Raw genomic sequence first — 22,418 nt, forward strand, 5'->3', positions numbered from 1 at the left:
TCTTTGTGAATTCTGTTCCACTTCTAAATCCATCCTGATGAGCAGCACAATGGAAACGTCAGAGTAGCCTTTAAACCGAGGAAGGCTACGTAATTAGGAATTTGCAACAGCTTTTCCATCTCTTCAAACGACTAAGGCCTGAGGGGATGTTAGATGCTCCATGGGCTTTTGTTTAAGGAACCTTAGAAATCACAGTGAACCCATGACCAGCAATCTTTTCAAGACACAGAAGAAAAAAAACTGTTTCAGTTTTAGCATTAGTCTGACTTGAGGTCCTGCTTGCGAAACAGATTTGAATGGGAAGGAGGTTCTCTTTTGTCCTATAAAGGCAAGGAAGGACAGAATTAACGTAAGTCTGAGACATAAACAGATCAAATATTTTGAGAGGGACACAGCAGAGATGAGGTTTCACCCTGGTCGGAGGTCTACCAGGGTTTGTCATGAGATCCTTATTACGTGGTTTCCCTTGGTATTTGTACATGCAAAAATATTTTTTCCTGCTCCGTGGTCAAAGGAGCATTTGTCAGAGAGGAGAATTTAGTCATTGAGATCACTGATTAGACCATGACATCGGCAGGGCGAAGAAAATTTAGCCAATGCAAAGAAAAAATGTTTGGAGTCATTGATTGCACTAAACTAATGAGTCATTATTTCTGACATGACAAATGGAAACAACTCTTTAAAGGAGTAGTTTGACAATTTGCAAAATGCGCTTATTCACTTTCTTCCCGAGAGTTAAATGAGAATATTATACCACTCTCATATCTGTATGGTAAATATGTAGCTACAGGCAGTAGCCTGTTAGCTTAGCACAAAGATGGAGAAACAGCTAGCCTGGCTTTGTACAAAGAAAATCTGCCCACCAACATCTCTAAATACTCAGTGACTAATACTATATGTAAACCAAAGTGTAAAAACAACACATTACTGTTATTAAGGGTTACACGCTGGACTATTTCTTGGCCCAGTGCAGTTACTCGCTAGACTTAAGCTAATCTAACTGTCTCCAGGTGGTAGCTGCATATTAGAGACACGACAGTGTTATTGTTCATCCAGGAAGAGAATTTGACACGAGAAATAGGATGTTGGCCAGGTCAAAGAATGACAAGAATGAAGGAGTAAAGTCACATTTATTAGTGACAATATATCTGTATGTATGTGCCCCCACCACATAATTACAGCCATTTGAATGCCTTTGAATGCACGTTGGCCCTTCAGCAAGGAGGAATCAAACCTAAAAGATTCCCATTATATAATAACAGTGTGTATCTGCAGGCAGGCTGTGGAGCTGAGAGATAATCCCGGGCTGAAACTCGCACCACATACGGCATGAGAGGAAAGGAGGAGGAAGGAAGCAAAGAGGAGGAGGAGGACCTCTTTTAGTTTTGTCTCTGACTCTTTGTTTGCATCCCAAACTTCAGCAAGTGGTTTCAGACCAGCACGAGCTCTGAGAGGAGGAGGAGTGAAACCAGAGAGAAGATATCATGAACAAAGTCATTATTTCCACCAAAGCCTTTAAGGTAATATCTATTTACTGGTCTTTATTTTCAGCCTCTTGAAACCCAAGTCTGGGCTAATTTAAAACAATTTCAAGTCTTCAAAGTAATGTTAAAATCACATTTTAATAGTTTTCTTCCATTCATTAGACAGTTTGACTTTGCTTTAACTTCTTAAGAGAATCAGTTACTGAATTATTTTTGTTTTCTTTTGCAGGAATTACACTTTGCCTGGCACTGAACACAGCAGAGACAACAGAGCTGTGAACATAAGAGAGCATTCACTAAACAAGAACACTCTGGAAGTTTACTCTGAGCGGAATTGCCATTGATCCCACAAAACAATTCCACTCTTCCTCCTTCTGCTTCCCAGCAAAAAATAGAGCACCAGGGATGTAAGGAGAAAGAGGGGGAGGTGGGGGGAGGAAGAGGAGGAGGAGAGACAGAAGGGAGGGCTGTGAGGAGGGGGAGGGGGGGACTCTTGTGATGCCCCTGCTTTTCTTCTCGTGCCCAGTTTGGTGTTGGGACAACACTGAGCTCAGATGTCGTAATTGAGAGGTAGTTCCTGCCGATGTACAAAAGAAGAAAGTAGTCCACCCATCACACTGAGCCTCTAGTCGTGTGTTCATCTGTGCATCTACACCTGCCCTTTGTCCAAAGGAAGACTCGTCTCACCAGAGCTCGGACAAAGAGCCTCTACTTCTCAAGCAGCCTCCCAGACAACTATCCTCAAACAGAACAGCAGGTAAGCCACCAAATGAACATCAGGTGTAACAGGTTATCTCAGAGAAGCTCTAACTAAGATGAAAAACTAAAAGGATGCATGCATTTGGTCAAATACTGTCAGCATCCCACTTCAGAACCACAGTAGTGGACTCAGGCTTAGCAATTCGGTCTCTAAGGAAGCGAGGATATCTCGAAGAGCTGGGATGATGGAGTGGAGGCCTGGTGTGTGTTAGTATCGTCCCTGTCGTCCCGGGCAGGTACAGCTGTCGCCCTGCTCGCTCTCACTCCTTTCATCTCGCTCTGTCTGTCCTTCTCTCTCGCTCTCTTCTCTCCTCATAACTCTCATCAGAGACAAATATATTCAAACAAAGTGCAGCACTAGAGACCTTAAAACACAGCCACCGACAATGTGTACATACTGAATAAAGACTGAGCAAAGACACAGAGATGACTAAATTGGGGCATTTGCTCTTTAACTGTACTGAAAAATTTTACACTTAAGGTGTTTTCTGCTGTTTTTTGACAGGATGTAGTAAATATTAGGTGTTTTTTGGGGTCTGACGAAGGCAGAAAATCATATTACAAAAATCTATTAATCAAACAATCAAAAGTGAAGAAAACACACACTCACAGATTTACATAAAACTTAAGCTTAAAGCCAAACATAGAAAAGTGTGTTGCAGTGTTTTTATCTTAAATTCTATAAATCAGCGTCTCAGCAGTGGTGGAAGATATAATCAGTTTCTTCACTTAGGTAATTGTATCAATAACACAGTGTAAAAGTACTTAATAAGAAGAAATTCTTGCATTCTTAGTGTTACCTCAGTAAACAAGTAGTAATGGAAGAAGTGTTATTAGCAATAAGCACAAACTATAGGCAGATAAAATGGCCTCAGTCAGCGTTTTTTCATTATTATATACTATACAACTAGATGTTTTTAATCTACGCATTAACATGGCAGGCGCATTTAATGTAGTAGCTGAGTCCTGAAGTTGAGTCTACTGAGTGGTATAATTTACTGAATATTATTAACAACTAAATATGGTTATCAGAAATTTAGTGGTGTAAAAAGCAAAAACTATCTCTGAAATGTAATGGAGGAAGGATACATGTAAAGTGGAAAAAAAAATTTTAATATTCAAGTACATAGACTACTCGTTTGCAGGTAAATGTATTCAGTGCTCAGCACTCACTGTGCTTGAGTACATTATGCCTTCTTCAGAAAACAGATTCATAACTTCACATGAATCAAGATTAAATGCCAAAAAAGGATGTTACTACAAGTAACAGCAAGTTTGTTACACACACCCATAGACAAGATGTAATCCGCTTATTCAACCTGTGTCAGTGTGTTTCTATGACTTTGAAGACACACCAGCATTGTTTGCTTAGCATGAAAGCAAACTTCCTCCACAGTCATAAAAATGAATATATGATTTATATTTCAGTGGAATACCAACAACAGATGAGTGACTAATCCAATGGTACTGAAGCCACTGCCAAAAATGAATTTACATCACAAACTATTAAGATAGACTCCAACCAAAACAAAGAAAAAGATAATAAAAAAAAAAAAAACAAGCCACACATCAAGTCTGTCGCCACCCAGAAATAGCAATGACACAGGGATTTTAATCGGGAGCATGTTAGTCAGAATTTTCCTCCATGAAACACCTTGCAGCTGTCTGGCCTGACAGTTCCAATGTAATGCCATATGCAGCTAAACAATAGATCATAACAGGGCTGTGGGTCTGTGTACAGTAGTGGGCAGATGAAGAGCCAGACAGCCATGTAAGGTAGCAGGCAGCGCATCGGCCCTGCTGGCTTTTGCTGGTGTGACTGATACATGGCAGCCGAGATCCACGCTGGTCTGTAAGTGACAACAGGTGACTCGCATGAGTGGGAAGTATGTTCCCCCACATCCTGCATCAGATCCACTTTGTAGGTCACACTATCCCTAACTCACCCCGCAACCAAGCCAATACGGCTAAACTTAAACATGCTCATCCTTGATCGTAATCCCAGCGCTCATGGGAGTGACCCACACACCACCCCTGCAGTTTAACAGCTGCCACAGTGCATACTGGGATTGACTCTCCACAAATTCACACAAGTTCAAGTTCAAAAGCCATGCTTCAAATAAAACACTTGAACTTTGACACAAATGTGGGAGTAGTTATTCTAATAAAATAACTAAGCCTCATTTCTTTCGATTTATCTTGTCGGTATACCTCAGTCACCATATAAAACAGGATCAGACCCTCATAGAGTAAAAATAACCATCACTGAGCTGAATAACCGCAGCCGGGGTATGTTTGGCATCCTCTGCACAGGTCTGTTGATTTCAACTGAGACTGACGAAACTTGTGTATAAATATTGCAGCGCAAAGCAGTTGTGTGGTTTGACATTTCCCTCGTGCTCCGCTGTGGCGGTTCCACTGAAACACTGCTGAGCTGTCACAACACTGCCACTTTAACTGTTACTGGCAAAGATATTTTTGTTACAGAGCTTCTGCCAGAGGCTCCATGTTTGGGGTCATTTAATATGAGCTGTCCGGGAACCCCGGGAACAAAATTCATTGTTGTACAGCCAAACAACCAAGATATAAGAAACAACACAGAAATTCAGATAACCAACAATCAAGCAACAAACAGAACTAATAAACACAAGAGTCATGACAACACTGAATATTTAACAGCTGATATTTTTAAGTGCAATGGAAGACTCTAGCTTGGGGACAGTCTGTGGTATCAAAACTCAAGTAGATACTGGATTGTGTACTTGTAGTTGTTATGTAGTTATAGTTTTAAATGGTAAATGGTGAAGGTAGTTTAGAGGCATTAATAGTAGAGTGTTATAGATGGATATCATGAGATTGTTTGCCTTTTTTGTCTTTCGCCCAATATTATGATACAGAAAGTGGCGATAGCTGTGAAATTTGTCAGTGCGGATAAAGTATACCACTTTTTTTTCCCAGATATGACTTTATGTTCAGAATAAAGCAATGAGATTTATCAAACAGAATATACCAGTAATGTTTTTTAGAGTGTGGAACTCAGCAGAGATGCAGTTAAATCCTTAATGTGCGGTTTGACTTTTATTTTGAAAAACTATGAACGTCAGTCATTGGCAATCATTGACAAAAATATAGGTCAACACGGATGATTTAGAAACCTACCAGGCACTGAAATTACCTATACTGCAACAAAATACCCAAATAACTGAGGTTTTTCTGAACCACAGCCAATAACATGAACATGTATTTTTAAAGGTGGTCTACATTAGTATCTCCTGAGGCTGGCAGGCCAAATTTGGCTCTCTAAAATATTTTTAGAATCCGACTTCAAGCCCCTTCAGTGAGAGTCTGTGTGGCCAAATATTTCCCTCTAGAATATGTCAAATACTATGGACCTTTTTCTAGGAAATAAATGAGTTTCTCGCTGTGTTTTACTTTCCAGTGAAAACAATACATTACTTTGTCAGGTAATGTGGTTTTTAAGCCGGCATGTTGAGATCCTACATGAGATTGCTGGAAATACTAAATCATCTCCAGCAAATCCTCTCAGACGCACATAATAACATGACTGTACTTAAATCACAACACCATGCAAATACTTTTTCCTCCACTGATGTTAGTCTAAACATGTTCCATTAAAGGGATTCAGGCCAAGACAATGTATACCCCACCATCTAATTGCCTGTATGTTTATGAGGATAGTGCGGAGCAGGCAGTGTATCCTGGTCCTCTATGAGGATCCACAGTCTGTCAAACATGACTTAGTGCTGAAAGGTGCAGATCACTGGAGGAATGTTTAAATCAACCCTGCCCCCTGTTGTTCCTGGTCTGTGGATACACTGCGGGCTGAGAGGAACCAGCTAGTGTTTGGACATGATGGAAAAAGCAGCTTTTTATAGAAGCTGAATTTGTGCTGAACATTTTTTTTACTCTGAGAGTTATAAGCAAAAGACTTTAAAAAAATCTCTGATCCCTTATATTATGACACAAATAAAAATTACTCTCAGTGATTCTGTGAGGCATAAATCTGAAACCATTGCTCCATGTGCCACCGCACAGCAATAAAAAACATAGCTTGATGGTCCCTATAAAATTTCAGGCTGAGGGTTTCTCCAGCCTGAGGTGCTGTCTCATCCCTTGCTGATTCTTGAATCCAGAGTCACTGCCCTCTAAGGTAAAACTGAGGCTGGTCCAACAGGCCGGAGGATTTATTGTTGTGTTGCAGGGTAGAGAAAACACGCAGCCTTTATTCCTGTTGCTCTGCAGCGAGCCACAGCAGCAGCCGTCACTTCACACCGATGCAGATTAGTAACTGCTCTTTCTCTCTCTGCCTCTCTGAGCTGCCTGGCTGCTATCCAGACCACAGATTCAAATTGTCCGCATAGTCCAGTTTAAGTTGAGTTGACCCTGATGCAGCGAAATGACTGTAGTTCTTGGAAGTAGTTCTTTCTCACTTTGTTTATCATAATATCTCTGCAACACCTATCCTAGACTTTGTTTCCATGGAAATTTTAACTCACCAACACTGCATGACACACACACACACATAAGCGCACAGAGAAACTAATGAGATCATCCCTGACGCTTTGATCAACGTCAGGAGAAATAACTCAGAGGTGCATTATACCCTGTTTGCGCAGTTCACCGTTCTGAATAACTTATAACCAGATTGTCCATTACTTCTCCTTTACTCTGCCACAGAGATTATAAACAAATATGACAGCCATGACGGTCTACAGGCAAACCAGACGGCTCAGCAAAGGGCACAATGTATCTCAGTAAATCCCTGATTATTGCCAGGCTTCCAGAAAACCAACAGGAGCACAGGTATCACAGAGAGTCGAGGGTGGCAAAGGGTACTTTTAGTGTAAAGTTCACTGGAACAGCTCGGCTGTGGCCTCTCTTCAATCCCCCCCACACACACACACACACTCCTTTTAATACTCTCCTTTTGCCCTTCGGAAATCATATTGTTTCAGATTGCTTCCTCTGAGAAGAGGAAGAAGTAGTTGAGGGAAGGAGACAGACACTACGACTGCTGCCACATCATACCTGCTTAACATCAGCATGTTAGCGCTGTCATTGTGGGCATGTTAACACTTTGACTTTAGCATTTCGCAGCCTCACAGAGCTGCTAGCATAGCAGAAGACTTGTTTTTTAATTGAAAAACCTGAGTACTGAAGGATCTGCCCACCACTGTACTACACCAGTGAGCGATCAGTATAAAGGTGAGGAGAGTCTGTTGTCAGTAATAGCTGATAAAACATGGCCATTTTAACGTGTACCTCCTGCTATTGTGCTGGCTGGACTCTCAACATCCTCCTCCAACTCCCAGTCTGTTTGTGATTTACTTCCAGTACAGATCATCAGCTTTATCCAGTCAAGGCTTTGAGCCAGTTCCCTCAGTGGGACGGCGACCCGCTTCACTAACTGATGATCCAACTGGTCTCCAACTGTGACCAGTCTGACGTTAGCGGGTATTAGAAGCATGCTGGAAAACAAGTGTCAGACCACAGACTTTCCTACGCTATGCATCGTATCAGCCTTGGGCGTGGAGAGAGCCTGAGTATTTCCTCTCCCACATTTTCTCGTGGGGGTGTTTTGTTTCCCGCCTCTCCATGTTTTACAGATAAAGAGCACTGACGCTCTGATTTTCCATTTTATTGCCATATATATACTTCACAGGGACGCTGAGGGAGGGGGAGAGACAGACAGGGGGACAGATGGTCACGGTCATTTAGACCATCTCTCTCTCACACATAACCAGTGTCAGCCCAGGCAATTCAAAACCCTGCACAGTGGACTGAGCAGTACAAGTAACTTCTCTCTGTGGGGAAATGGAAGCAACCACTTATGGATTACACTTGGAGGGAGATGGAGAGGTGGTAAGAGAGAACATCAACTCCCTGTTTGGCTTTTTTCCACTCTCTGTGACTGCAGTGATTATTCTGTATATCCTTTCCTACCTGTCACACTACTACAGTAACAGTTTGTCTTAACACACAACTACTGAGAAATGTATGGATTTTTTTTATAACCTAGCCAAGAAGGGCAGTAACTTTAATGTGTGACGTATTGGAAAAACCTGTCAAACCGTTACTTTCAGTCCCCCTTCCTGATGTTATAACTCATCTGTCTTTGAACTCTAATTGCATAGTAAAAGCTGGAAGTAGGCATACCGACATGGTGCATACAGATGTCATAGGTCACCGTTCAATGGAATTTGATGGGATTTCTTAACCCCCTCAATGATGGGGGTCATTTATGGCACCCATAAAGCCATCTAGTGAACTGCCTTATAGGGTCATTCTTGGCTGATACTCGCCAGCTTGTCACTGCCATGTTTGGGTCTTACCCAAACTCTCACTAATGCTTGGGTCAAAAGGTGAAAGAACACACACACACACACACACACACACACACATATACACAGGAGCACTGACACACATACAGTGGATGGAGGGATCTGATTGATGCTTTAAGATGGTTTGAGATTGCAGGATGTAGGAGGGTTTCATCACTGCAGCTAGGACAGCGGACAACAAAGCTGTCGTTCTGTTGTTGTGAGTGACGGCTGCTGGTTATGTGCCACAGGCACTAGTGCAGCTCAGGCTGGGTCACAGCACTGAAAGGACAAAGTCTCCTAGCTTTGATTTGCCCCCGTGGTAGCCAGTTACCCTCTGTATGCCCATCATTTATAATTTGGATAAAGACATGGAATGTAAACACAAATAAAATAATATTGATTTTTTTTTTCTTAAAACAACCTCATTATTTACTTTTATATGACTCCTGAACTTCCTCTCCCTCCCTCCCTCTCTCCTCTCCCTCTTTGTGTGTGTGTCTCTCTCCCTCTCATGGGAAAATGGTTGTTCTCATGCCACGGTGTCCAGTCCTCAAGCAATTCACAGGCAGGGAAGCTATTTTTATGCATCTGATGCCACGCACAAACACACTGAGGTCATTTCATCGACAGGAATATAGAGGACCTACAGTTGTCTATGACTGATTAATTTTTTCCCTCTTTCACACCTCTCTCTCCTGCTCTGCCCAACCCTTCCACCTCAGTGACTTCACCTCTTCACCTATACTGCACCCTCTTTTCGCCCTTTCTCTCCTCCCTCTCCAATCTTTGTGTCTCAGGTGTGTGTTCGGCCAGTGAGCAGTGATGGGCGACTGGAGTCTCCTGGGGAATTTCCTAGAGGAGGTCCAGGAACACTCCACCTCAGTCGGGAAGGTGTGGCTCACCATCCTCTTCATCTTCCGCATCCTGGTGCTAGGCACAGCAGCCGAGTCCTCCTGGGGCGATGAGCAGAGCGATTTCCTGTGTGACACTCAGCAGCCCGGTTGCACCAACGTGTGTTATGACAGCGCCTTCCCCATCGCCCACATCCGCTACTGGGTGCTGCAGATTGTTTTTGTCTCCACACCGTCCCTGATCTACATGGGCCATGCCATGCACACGGTGCGCAGGGAGGAGAAGCAGCGGAGGAGGGAGCAAGAGGAGAGGGAGGCAAGAGGTGAGGGAGGGGGAGACCTGGAAGGGGAGAAGGAGTACCTCCAGCAGAAGGAGAGCAGGAAGGAGATGGGATCTGGATGTGACGGAACTGGCCGTGTTCGCCTGAAAGGGGCACTGCTGCAGACTTACATCCTGAGCATTTTGATCCGTACAGTGATGGAGGTGACATTCATCGTGGTGCAGTACCTCATCTATGGGGTGTTCCTGAAAGCGATGTACCTGTGCAAAGCATGGCCCTGCCCCAACCCAGTCAACTGCTACATGTCCAGACCCACAGAGAAGAATGTCTTCATAATCTTCATGCTGGTGGTGGCTGGTGTGTCTCTTCTGCTCTCTGTGTTGGAGCTCTACCATCTCGGCTGGAAGAGCATCAGAAGGTGCGTACGCAACAAAGTGATGCAGAAGAACAACCACAGGGCTGTGACGGTGGCCGTGTCTGCAGCCTTGGAACCCAACAGCCCACCACGGCCCTCATCTGCCTGCACCCCACCTCCCGACTTCAGCCAATGCCTGGCAGCCCCGAGCTCCATGAACCCCATGACCTCCATGGCCTCTCACCCCTTCAACACCAGGATGGCGCTCCAGCAGAACTCGGCCAACTTGGCTACCGAGCGGCACCACAGCTGCGACAACCTGGAGGATGAGGAAGACTTCCTGAGGATGAGATACGACCAGGCACCTACAGAGCTGCCCAACAGCTGCTCCCCATCGCCTCTGCTGCATTCTGGCTACATGAGGGACAAACGCCGCCTGAGCAAGACCAGTGGGACCAGCAGCCGCGCTCGCCAAGATGACCTGGCAGTATAGGCTCACAGCCAGAGCGAGTGGCTGACGAAGGGGGAGAGGACGGAGGGCTGGACCTTCAGAACCAAAGAGAAATGACAGGAGGATCAGTTTAGCAAGACACAAACATGACATCAAGTGTTATTTCTGAGTGAAGATTTCAGAGCGTGAGCAAAGGCTAACTATGCAAACTCTGGAATTTAGGCCCTACACTTGATGATAGAAGATGGAGTAAATGTCCACATTAAAAAGATACATTGAGATCTGTGAGTGGACCATGTAAACTTGACGTGATGAGCTCTGTGAGCAAATATTCTGCCCTAGAGCTTGAAAAACTGACAAACAAACTGCAAAAAGAAAATAATTGTGAAATGAGAACAGGGTAACAGGTGTGATACCTGAGAATTGCACATTTTGTGTTTTACTTAAACAGTTTAAGCCAAAAACTAGCTGAGGGAAAGAGACAAGAATGACATGATACATGGCTCCTGGCGTGAGCTGACTATTAAAGGAATTATTTGTTTTAAGGCAAATTAATACACACATCTCAACTATTCAGTTAATTATAGATTAGCCTGTGATTCTCAATAGCACAGCCAGGAGTGTTTTTTTCCTCCAACTGCAAAAATAGATGCAAAGAGATGCAATAACAGAAAATGGGAACTTAATATACAATAAACTGTGAAACTTGCTGCATATTTGAAATGAATTAAGATAAAGTGCCTTATCAAGTGTAAGCAAACCCTGACAAATTCCTCATAACACATTTTCATATTTTTTCCAAAGCCATGGTAAAGCTGTAACTTTCAATTAAGCCACTTGTTGACTTGCTAACCTGATTGCACTATACATTACTGTAGGTCACAGACATAAAATGCAACAAAAGAATAATAACTTTAAATCTTTAAAAGTGTAAGTAAAACTTTATCCATTACTTCTATATTTGACAGGAGCCTTGGTGTGCAGAAAGTGGTGAGAGAATGTATCCTGTTTGAGGCTTTTTTTATTGAAAAGGAAAAGACAAAGTTCTGATTGGAAGGTGGTTATGAGGAGATCCAGCCACTCGGTGGCAACATTGCACTTATGCTTTTCAGTTTTTCGCCTGGAGCCATTGTGTAAATACTGAATTTGTCCCTATGCAATGTACGTTTTAGTCTATGTCTCTGAATGTATTTTATTTCATTTCTTTTGTCTGTTCTTATCATAGGCAGAAAGATTTTTAAAAAGTTTGTGAATGGACATCCTTGCAAATGGAGGTTTGAAGTTTTATCATACATATCTATACAGCAAACATTCTTTTTAGAAAACAGAAATCTTACTCAGCCTTCTGTACATTCACTGCAGTTTGGTGGTTCTTTCACACAGAACTTTATGCAATAAATGTCATCACCAACCCATCACTTACCAATAAATCATCATCATGTACAGTCTGCTCTGTTGTTCTTGAGGTATGTGATTAATTCAGGTATTTTAAATAATTTGTCATCTACATCAACAAAGAAATATGCATATATTTTATCAAAGAATGTCTTACATGCAGATTAAAAATGGCATTATAGTTCCACTCCACAACGTTTCAATATTCAACATTCACAACATGAAGCTGTGTCCTGATGTAGTAATAAACAGTAAGCATGGCTCCTGTCAGCTGTCGGCTGTAACATCGTCTCCATCACTGATGAGGCAGAATCCCTTGTCTCCAATACACAAGCCCAGATTAACCTCATCTTGCTTTGCAGAGTAGGCACTAAAATTCACAGGGAAAAGAACATGTAAGCAATAGACTACAGGGGCAAATTTTGTCTGACTTTTTATTTAATTCACTATTCTTATATAAAGACAGGTATTTTTTAACCTGACATGTTTTGACTTCCATGCCTGAAATGTTACTGAAGCTTCCTGTCAGCCCATTTATGTGAACATGGTTACCCTACCTGTTACTGCATAAATCAGCTGACAAGAAGCTTCAGCAATATTTCTGATGAAACCCGCAGGATTGGCAGTTAAAACACAGTGGTAATATATATACATACACACACACACACACACACACATACATATATATATATATAAATATATATAACATATATAAATAAAAATATATATATATATACATATATATATATATAAGAAATCAACTGAGCATGTAAACAAGAACACAAGCCAGCATCTTTCCATAGTTTAAATGCTTTCTGATTTTACATTAAAGTGAAATTATGACTTCATGGGTCGAACATCTTTTTTCAGCACATTTGTGGTGAACCATAATGTACCTTTATCTTACAAATCCCTGTTCCATGACAGTCGCAAGTGGCAATCTCATCAGGCGAGGCTCGCATTTATGGCCACCTGAGATGCAGCCAGAGACCTCTCTGCATACTCATCAGCTTCTCATACTCTCTTCTGGCTTGTGCCTCATGTTTGTATCCATAACTGTAAACAGTACACAGAAACAATAAGGAAAAAATGAAAAGGTTATTAAATCTTTAGTGTTGAATATAGAAACTATGGAGTGGGTCAGGATTGTAGGCAACATTATTACGGAGCACTGGTTTGACTATTATTCTAATCCCTATACTTAACCCTTGCTATATATGTCTATACCTGATGTTGACCCTTGTGCTAGTTTCAACCAAAATCTAATTTTGTCTTGCCCTAATTCAAACCCTAAGTACCTAAACCTGGGCCTTATTTTCCCATGTATTTGTCTATTAAAAGTGACATAAACCTTTGAAACAGCATTGAGCAAGAACAGTGAACCCAGCAACTGTGCAAAGTTGCTGTAATGTAAGCAAATGGAGCATTTATCCACATCAAGGTACGTCCACTAAAGTACTTGCTTTTGCCACTGACAGACTCAGATTGTTATTGTAAGCATCTGATAAACATGGATGGGATTCCTGCAGAGACACACTTTTGTATTAAAGAATAAGACCAAGAATAAGATAACACTTGTTGTTAAGTATGTTTTTTATTAATACATAATCACTTAAAACTAACAATTGTTGTGTTTTTTTGTTCACTTAGAGCCATTTATATCTACATACAGTGCAGGTCCTCTTCCACAAAGTCCACCATGTTGCAACTAGCATGTTTCAACAGAAGCCAGAACAGACAAACCAAAATGTTTTTACATTGATGCTGCAGTTTGGTTACTGTATGTAAGATACAAGATGTAAGAGGAAGAAATGAGTCAGTGGTAACAGCATTTAAATATAGCTAAATAGATGAACCTCTTCACTTAACAGATTAGTCAATGCAATAGCTGATGCCATTTTGTCACCTGACCGCCCCACTGTAGACTGTGTGACTAGTTTGAGAAGGGAGGGGTGAGGGGACGGTTATTCAGTTGGTTGCAAGCATTGACTGTGGTTGCAAGCTGCAATCTCACCACTAGATGCCACTAAATCCTCCTTAATCAAGCTCTTTGATGGTTGCACTGGGTTAGTCTTAAAAATGTGTCAAAGCTTAGAGACATCAAGCTCTTTGTTGATATCAAATCTTGGATGCACCCTGGCTTCAAGATGCCTTCTCTACAGGCTGGACCTGAACTGAAAATCCTGGCATAGCTCTCCAAGCTCTTTGGGTGGTAGTTGCAGTGTTTTCTTTTTTTTTCTTTTTTCTTTTTTTTTTGACAATGGATAATATGACACACTTGCAAATACAACACACTGGTAAAGATTAAATCAGTGTTTTTCAACCTTTCTGGTTTTACAAAAAGCAGTGTAGAGCCAGGGTCAGATTTTAAATGTCTGAGACTTGTTAAAAGCTTAAACAAATGGTGATTTTTCTGTCCAAACTTCTCACACAGTTTCACTTCTACAGCTGTTCAAATTATCCAAACATCAATGACTGATTTGTAAAACAGAACTTTGTTTTTTTCCTCTTTACGCTCTCATTCATCATCTGTTACCCTATACAAAACATTATATATATTAAACTGCTCATTGTTCAGAAGTAGTACTTTCACTTAAATGCTTTAACCACATTTTGCTGCTAAAACTTAAGTGCTTTAACTGAAGTCCATGCAGGACTTGTTGTAATGTATTATTTTTACATTGCTGTTTTATACATTATTCGTTGCCAATGTCACATCTGCCTTATCCAGATATAATCTCAGATAGTTGCTACACCTGTTAATTCAATTCATTTACCTTGTCGTTTATGCATTCTCAGTAATGTCCTCTAGCTCTGGATTCTCAGCGGACTCACGGAGATCCAGCGAGGCCTGGACTTCATTCTCTCCTGTCGTAGAGGCCATCCATCCAACGTGGACATATCTAATAACCGAGCGGAGCGCGGTCTACAGACATATCTAATTGGTATAGCCTTAAGAGAACAACATTTTAATTAACATTCATTTCATTAATTTCATTAACAATAAACTTTGGCACTCGATAAAAAATAAAACAAAAACTGATTGAGTTGAGCAGCTGCAAACCCTGTGGACCGCAGGCACGTTGAGACCTGTAATGCCGTTTTCGGCGTGGAGTGTGTCGCTTATTTTTGCTCATCTGACGCATTTCGCTGACGTCATACGCAAGCTAACTGTAGGGTGCGTTCGAGATATACGTCGGTTACCTTCGCCTGAGGTTATGGTCAATATGAACTGACTGGAATATGAACTACGAAAAGACTGCAGTCAAATTCTACTCTAGATCTGACCGAGCTCATGATAGTGGCTAATCACCGCGTTTTCCTTTTTCCACTTGTTCACAACTCATCAAGTACATCCGACATTAAGAAACACCCGCACAGCTGTTTTGTTGTTGTTTTTTTATGTTAGTCTAAGGAGCTGCATTAGTTTACAGTGATCGGAGTTTGGGGGATTTTTAAAAGACTCATCATTTTCCATCAATTTTGGTTTTTAACAACTCGATGATTGCTGAGTTCTGACACAGTCGGCATTTTGAAATGCAGATACATTTATGTCCTGTAGAGGGCTGCAGCATATTCTGACACATGTCCTCCACCGCAAATCTAATACACGAAGAAGAAGAAGGGGAAGCGTGTAATGCGGATGTTGGGAAGTGTAGTTTTATCTTTGTAACCACCACATTTACTTTCATTCTAGAGTGGCGTCTGTTGCTCTACAGTTCCCGACTTGTCTTTCGGCTTTAACCGGTGCAGTTGCCGAATGACAAGTGAATTTATCATTTACTAAACGCAGTTTTCTGTCGAGAGCCACAGAAGAACTTGATCTATTGATCTCCAGTAAGAAGAAGTAAGTAGTTAAATCTGTGATAAAAAGCGAGCTGTTCTGTTTTAGTGCAGTCAGCCTTGTAGAGCGGGGAAGACGGAGGTTTAACTTCATGTTATCATTTTGCAGCTAGCCAGTTTAGGAGCCCAGGTGAGCCCAGTGGTGTTTTCTTAACGTGCTTCTGTTTGCAGCGAGTTTGTGTTGAAACGAGTTAAGCAATGTTTGTCGGCCAACTTTATCCACAGTGTGAATAGTCCTAATCTCACTGTGTTTGGGAGCTTTATGGCACAGGTTGGGTTTATGAACCTAATAAAGACTGAGGAATCGTTAAGCTAGTTGCACCAGGTCGTGTTACAGCTGGACTTCTCGTTCAAGTCGGAAGACATTCATCCAACTTTTTAAACGAGAAATATCATCAACTTTTGGGGCTGGAAGATATAGTCAACATGTTATTACGTTTTAAATGTTCCTATTAGTATCTCAGTAATTATCACAAGAAATGTCAGATCATTGTTTCTTGCCTAGTTTTAAGACAGGTGAAAGTTGAGGAGATCAGGTTGGTGTGGTTTAAAACAGTGAGAAAAAGATATATCGCGATAATTACAATCTTTTGACAGTCTTATCGATCTACCTTGTGCAGTTTTCTTGACCTCATTGGAACAATTATAGTTAGTTCCTGATACCGATCATCATCACCATCATCATCACCGACATCAGTGGACTTGCCAGGGAGTGTAATTTTATGTTTTAACAACAGGTTAGTAACATACATTATAGCTTAAAGGAGAGCTTAAATAAGTAATCGATTTTAGAAATTACTTTGTTGATCAACAAGAAAATTATTTGGTAACTAGAGTTACCAAAACTTCTCTCATTCCAGCTTCTCTGGTGTGAAGATGTATTTACTACCTTTCACCTAAATCACGTTGTACACCCATCAGCCACAGTATTCAAACCTGTGACTGGTTTTAATGTTGTAGCTGACCGGTGTACATTCTTTCCTCCAACTTGTGTAACTCATTGTCCCTGACACCATAAGACACTGGCTGCTTGTTATGGCTGTCTTCCTCCTCCAGCTGGGCACGCTGTTTACAATATTGTTAAGGGTCTGTACTATGACCTTGGTTGCTATGGCAACTGCCAATGAGGAGTAGGTCTGATGGGTTTTTATCAATGCCTTCTTGAGCTGTTACAGACAGACAATGAGCTGTGGTGTATATGTAATTAGTGACCTGTGGAGATGTTAACGAAATGAAATTAAAGAGACTTAATGAAGGACAATGCCTTCACAATAATAAACGGGATAACTTTGGGTTATGGAGTGCTGGTCAGACAAAACAAGCTGTTTGAATAAGTCAACAGATAACTGATAATGAAAGTTAGCTGCAGTCTTACTACATAGCACAGAGGAAGCTTGAGCTGATGTTGCAAGACTGTTGCTTAAACTGAGGCAGAGTCTGTTCTTAACAATACCAGCAGTTATTATTTCTGTTACTCTTTATGTTAAAGATATGTCTGTATTCTCCTCTTTATATTTACTCTAAATCTCATTAACTCAGACACACTAAGACAATCTGTCTTTTGTTCACAGCACAATCATGAGGAATCTTTGGACCAAGGCGGGTGTATTCGGTTCAGTGTCCGTAGCTTTTAGCTCAATGCTGTGGTCACAAAAAAAGACTGACTCAGACCAGGCTGCTTCCAGTTGCACCCCTGCTGACACAAAACCCAGTTCTCCCTATGAGTTAAAACTGGTCCAAGTCCTGTTCCGACATGGTGCTCGAACGCCTCTCAAGTCAATACCCGATGTGATGGAGGTAAAACCTGTAAATGCTTGTTTCTTGAAAAGAGATGGTGTCATATAATAGCTGTAAATAACAACTGTCCTTGTCTGGGCATGTATGTCTCGTCAAAGGCCCAGTGGGTGCCAACGCTCTTGGAGCCTCCAGCACACACCCACATCAATTATGTAGTGACCGATCTTCTTGGTGGCCCCAGACCCTCAGCCCCTGTAGAGGACAGCTATCGGAGAAACATACTGACCGTGAGTAGGTGTGTTTTGTGGTGTTGTATGCAGTCAGACAATAAAAGCAATGATGGAACAAATTCAGGTGCAGAAATTTGTATAGCTGCTTCCTGGTAAGAGGCATTGTGGGAAGCTGACATACTTGCTTTATTGTCTCAGAGTAGAGTCTAACATAATGAAATGAAATCAAACATTTACAAACAGATACAAATAAAGGCATTGGTCCAGAGAGTTGGCCTTTGTCACAGCAGACATTTAGAGACGTCATAGCAGGAAAAGCACAGGTGTTATGAGTAATATAATGATGCTATTCCATTTAGGTGTGCCTGTGCAAGAGGCCTGACATTTTGCAATCTGGCATAGTTTATGGGGACACTTACCTGAGACCAGAGAGTCATCAATAATGTTAGCTACATCTGTGCTTTTCTCGCTATGACAAGTTAATATCTGCCTTGGGAATGGCCAGTGACAGAAGATTTTGGATTAACAGACTCAAAATATGTGAAGCACCCTGTGGATTCAGAAAGTGCTTCACTCCCACATTCATTCATTGACTCAGTAAGTGTTCCCCTCTAGTGGTCAGTAGGATTCATTACAAAGACGACACACTACACTGAGCCAGGTTCATTTATTCACCTGGTCTCTGTAACACTGCTGAACTGTGTGTGTAGAGCTTCCCACTGAGATAGTTTTGTCCCTTTTTGCCAGCTGCGGTGTCCATGGAAATGTTATTTTCTTGTGCTGAGTTTGCTGCTTTGCTAAAGAGGTTTAACTGCTTTGGATTCAGCTTTGCGAGCTAAATCCAGCAGCATGGACCCCTGCCATGCTCGTAACACATTCATTTCCTGCGTGCGTTCGCAGGTGTGTGTCTGTTGAGCCACATCTGTGGGTAAATGTTGATCCTGTTTGTCGCGTTTGGCAGGGCGGCACGTTCCCCGGTCAGCTGACCACTGTGGGCATGCAGCAGCTGTATGAGCTGGGCAAGAGGCTGAGGAGGAAATACATTGAGGAGATTCCCTTCCTCAGCTCTACCTTTAACCCAGCTGAGGTCTAGTAAGTGTTGCACATCATGACAGGGTAATAAGGGCACAAACTCTTTTCTGTACTGGGTTTATGAGTGCAGTACAAAGGATATCAGCCTAAATGCTTTCCTATTTTTAAGTTGGCTGCCTTCCATGACCTCTTTTTTTTTCCATTTTTAGTGTGCGCTCCACTAACATCGTGAGGACCATTGAATCTGCCAAGTGCCTGGTAGCAGGGCTCTTCCAGCAAAAACAGAAAGGTAGGGTAGACACCCATATGTTCACAATGTTATTTATTCTATTCTGGATCTCATCTCATCTGTTTGTGTAATTTTCTGTTCCACTTGAAGAAATTGTGCATATATTAACAACGGAGGCAGAATCTGAAATCCTGTATCCAAACTATCATGGATGCAAGCTGCTCAAAATCCTTGGCAGGTACGTAGAGTGAATTTTCATACCAAGCATACAGTCAGGCCTAGACCATCCAGTGCATTCGTTACCCAGAACTGGAATCTTGAATAATGTGTTGTGCAAAATTATAAGCAGAGTTGAGATGCCTCTGACAGGTTGTCATGGTGTATCTGTGTTTTGCGGCTGACACTGTGTGTGTTCCGCGCAGCCACCGCTGGGCAGAGTCGTCCACTCTGCCAGACATTGCAGCAGACCTGCAGAGCATCCAGAACGAGTTGGGCATCGCTGCTCACCAGCACATCGACTTCATCCTCATTAGGGACGACATGGTTGCCAGAGAGGTGACACTGCCACATCACGATTCATATGACTTTTATTAGGTCTCACCACAAGCTATCAGAATACATATGACTATTATTAAGACTCAGCCTGACCTGAGACTGCAACCTAGCAAGCTGCTAGTTATGTAAGATGAAACTCTTTAATAGAGTTCTCTATATCTCTGTAACAGATTTTTAAAAATACTGATACAACAGGATTTGAGTTCAGACATTTGACTGTTTACTCATGTGCCATAATTGAACATATTTTTAAAAAGATGCATAGATGTCAAATCTAAAGAATTCTAATTCAGTCAGTGAAAGAAATTCATTAGTAGACTAGGGACTGAAAATAATTTTTTGCAAAGTTGAATGAATAGGGTAATATCAGACTTAAGAGGCACATTTTTCTAGATGTTAAAATAACTGTCTCACAAATGTGCGCAGTGGGACCACTGTAAGATCTGAAACAAGACAGGAGGGGCGCTTTACTGAGCCTTTCTGAATTTACAGATTTTTCTTTTTCTTCAACAGCCAAAGCCAAAAGCTGAAGACCTGCCTAACATTTTTGCTAATTATGTTGAGATCCTCCTGGTATCAGTCACAGCTCATTCAAATTAACAAACAAAGCACTACATTTTGCAATACAGCCATATTCCACTTAAACAGAAAACAGCTGCTCATACATTTTAAATGACTTAATATCAACGCTCTTTCTAATGCTGGGGGTTTCTCTTTCGAGGTTTGGCTACACAACGCAGCCGGCACTGACTGCGTCTTGTTTCTTCACGTTAACAGACACATGGCCTGCCCTGCCCACCAGCGCTGGACACTTGGAAAAACAAAGTGGAACAGAGAGCTGTGGACATGATCTGCCATGTCTATGAACCCAGCAAGAGGTAAGGTTAAACAAAGTCAGCAGAGGGCGAGGCTTTTAGAAAATGGTGTATTCAAGGTTCAACAATAACCCTCTATCAGTGTTGATAAGGAGAATTCATAGTTTTGTATTAAGTTCAACAGGCCACCTTTAATTCTTTTACTCTGTGTTTGCCAGGGAGAACTTACAGCTATGTGTGGGACCACTCCTGCACACGTTGTTAGGCAACTTGGAGGAGAAACTACAGGGCACCTCATCAGAGCCAAACAGGTTGGACACCCTTGGACGAACGTACCCATTCATACAGTCTTATACTCGACTGTGTTTGGTCTTTAAATGTTCACTGCTAAAACCTTCTCTCAAACAGGAAGTTGTTTTTGTACTCTGCACATGACACTACTTTGATTCCCTGCCTGATGGCTCTGGGGGTTTTTGACATGAGATGGCCACCGTATGCAGCTGACATCACTCTGGAGCTGCATCAACACCGGCAAACCAAGGAAGCCTTCGTCAAAGTGTCATACATAGACCAGGTAGGGGGTGAGAATATGTCTACGTTTGTTTATTTGATGAGCTGTACGATTTTTTTTTTCCTTGTGACTTATTCAAATTGCTTGCTTGTTTCTGTAGGATCAACTTATTCCAGGCTGTAGTGGAGTCTACTGCCCCCTGCAGGAGTTCAAACAGGCCCTCTCAGCCTACTCACTGAGCTCTGAACTCTACCAGTCACTTTGTAACAACACAGAGGGCTTAACCGAGCCCTGAACCCTCAATAGACCTTCCATCTGAACACGCTGACATTACACTCTGACACTCAGGCATCATGTGTTTTTGTTTTTTTTTTAACATCCTCCCTTTTCACTCCATCCAGCCACCATCGTCATTATACCTCACTGTCAGACTACACTGGGGGAAAGTCCTGGATTGCAGCCGCCTCTTTAATTTACATCAGACTTTTAATTTCATGATCCCTTATCCCCATGTAACCATGACAGTCAAATGTTCCATATGAATTTAATTGTTACAGCACACTGATAAGTGTATGTGCAGAATGGTTGCGCTATGCAGCATGTGCCTGATATCAGATGTCTAATTTGTTTGGCTTAGTGATGAAGGGTGGCATTATTCCATGTTTTTGTCACTGTCAACAAATCCCAAAAGACTAAAACCAGGAATATTTGCTCATCTCACAGTACCTTCAGCAGAAAAAAAACAGATCACATAGTTTCATTTTAAAAAGTAATTTCCTAAAACGACAGGACTAGTTCTAGCAAATGGTACTTGAACGTAGGAAGGAGTAAATTGCACCCAGGTTCATTGCAATGAAAGAACATGTGGTGGAGGCGTATGGCACAAGGAATAAAGTAAACCATGCTTTGCCAACACTGGTAATACTTGTTAGTAGGATAAACATTGTTGGTTTTGCTCTTTTTGGAATTTGTTGACAAGAAAATAACAGAATATTATCAGCCTTTTTCTTCCAAGTTCAAACCATTGCTGCAGTTTAATCTTGCACTGAAATATGGACATCTGAAAGGTGGGACAATGTGGCACCATAACAGCCTGTATCTAATTGCTGATGCAATTATTCTGCCAATTTGGTTGTGTTCGCAACCAAATCTTTCGTCTTTGGTCATTTAATTCCTCAGGGGAATTCTAAGCTTTTCATGTACTGTATCTGATGTTTATTAACATAGGGGTGCATTAAGTGTTTTGTACATTAGTGTGTAGATGAATGTTTTAACCATGTAGAGTTTGCAGAAAGGGAATTATTCTGCAACTGTGTTTTAGGAATGAGTTTATAGGTTACCTTCTTTGTTGATATTATCAGACCACAGTATAATGTCTGCATGAATACATGCCTATTACATACACCTGAATGTTACTGTGTTACAATAACACATATACCTCATCAGTGGGAGTTTCCCATGACATGTAAAGTAAGGTTTGGTTTGGATTGGTGAGGTATAAATAAAGAATTTGATCAATGTGAAGTCTCGTTTTCGGCTCGTGTAG

General features: G+C 41.6%; 2 protein-coding genes and 1 long non-coding RNA gene across 7 annotated transcripts; 2 read left to right on the forward strand and 1 right to left on the reverse strand.

Moving 5' to 3' along the window:
* Positions 1-1,404: 1,404 nt before the first annotated feature.
* gja5a (gap junction protein, alpha 5a) lies at positions 1,405-11,970 on the forward strand. 3 transcript variants are annotated; one of them, XM_051070956.1, is made up of 3 exons: positions 1,405-1,520; positions 1,714-2,241; positions 9,385-11,970. In XM_051070956.1, exon 3 carries the CDS (start codon positions 9,410-9,412, stop codon positions 10,565-10,567), a length of 1,158 nt encoding a protein of 385 aa, XP_050926913.1. In that variant the 5' UTR covers positions 1,405-1,520; positions 1,714-2,241; positions 9,385-9,409; the 3' UTR covers positions 10,568-11,970. The 3 variants fall into 3 exon arrangements, with proteins under 3 accessions (XP_050926913.1, XP_018558666.1, XP_018558668.1); XM_018703150.2 differs by having other exon boundaries at positions 1,406-1,520; positions 9,310-11,970; XM_018703152.2 differs by lacking the exons at positions 1,405-1,520; positions 1,714-2,241 and adding an exon at positions 7,546-8,126 and having other exon boundaries at positions 9,310-11,970.
* Positions 11,971-12,049: 79 nt separating this feature from the next.
* On the reverse strand, positions 12,050-15,015 carry LOC108901606 (uncharacterized). The gene is made up of 3 exons (XR_001963944.2): positions 14,698-15,015; positions 12,817-12,976; positions 12,050-12,290 (listed from the first exon to the last, which is right to left on the reverse strand). It is a non-coding gene; the product is annotated as an uncharacterized LOC108901606 (long non-coding RNA).
* A 530-nt stretch (positions 15,016-15,545) lies between these two features.
* On the forward strand, positions 15,546-22,396 carry acp6 (acid phosphatase 6, lysophosphatidic). Of its 3 annotated transcripts, XM_051070947.1 has the most exons (12): positions 15,546-15,767; positions 16,384-16,500; positions 17,335-17,560; positions 17,659-17,787; positions 18,692-18,822; positions 18,972-19,051; positions 19,142-19,229; positions 19,414-19,546; positions 20,324-20,424; positions 20,580-20,672; positions 20,770-20,935; positions 21,033-22,396. In XM_051070947.1, exons 3-12 carry the CDS (start codon positions 17,342-17,344, stop codon positions 21,165-21,167), a joined length of 1,275 nt encoding a protein of 424 aa, XP_050926904.1. In that variant the 5' UTR covers positions 15,546-15,767; positions 16,384-16,500; positions 17,335-17,341; the 3' UTR covers positions 21,168-22,396. The 3 variants fall into 3 exon arrangements, with proteins under 3 accessions (XP_050926904.1, XP_018558643.1, XP_018558644.1); XM_018703127.2 differs by lacking the exon at positions 16,384-16,500 and having other exon boundaries at positions 15,549-15,767; XM_018703128.2 differs by lacking the exon at positions 16,384-16,500 and having other exon boundaries at positions 15,764-15,893.
* Positions 22,397-22,418: the final 22 nt, after the last annotated feature.

The sequence above is a fragment of the Lates calcarifer genome, linkage group LG1, assembly GCF_001640805.2.
Source record: "Lates calcarifer isolate ASB-BC8 linkage group LG1, TLL_Latcal_v3, whole genome shotgun sequence".
Lineage (NCBI taxonomy): Eukaryota > Metazoa > Chordata > Actinopteri > Centropomidae > Lates > Lates calcarifer.

What these genes read in the sequence shown, in the direction of transcription:
- gja5a (XM_051070956.1), top strand. Translation starts at nt 9,410, where the DNA reads ATGGGCGACTGGAGTCTCCTGGGGAATTTCCTAGAGGAGGTCCAGGAA.
- acp6 (XM_051070947.1), top strand. Translation starts at nt 17,342, where the DNA reads ATGAGGAATCTTTGGACCAAGGCGGGTGTATTCGGTTCAGTGTCCGTA. An exon ending in CTGCTCAAAATCCTTGGCAG is followed by an intron (nt 19,230 to 19,413) that starts GTACGTAGAGTG and finishes TGTTCCGCGCAG; the next exon opens with CCACCGCTGGGCAGAGTCGT. An exon ending in ACCTCATCAGAGCCAAACAG is followed by an intron (nt 20,673 to 20,769) that starts GTTGGACACCCT and finishes TCTCTCAAACAG; the next exon opens with GAAGTTGTTTTTGTACTCTG.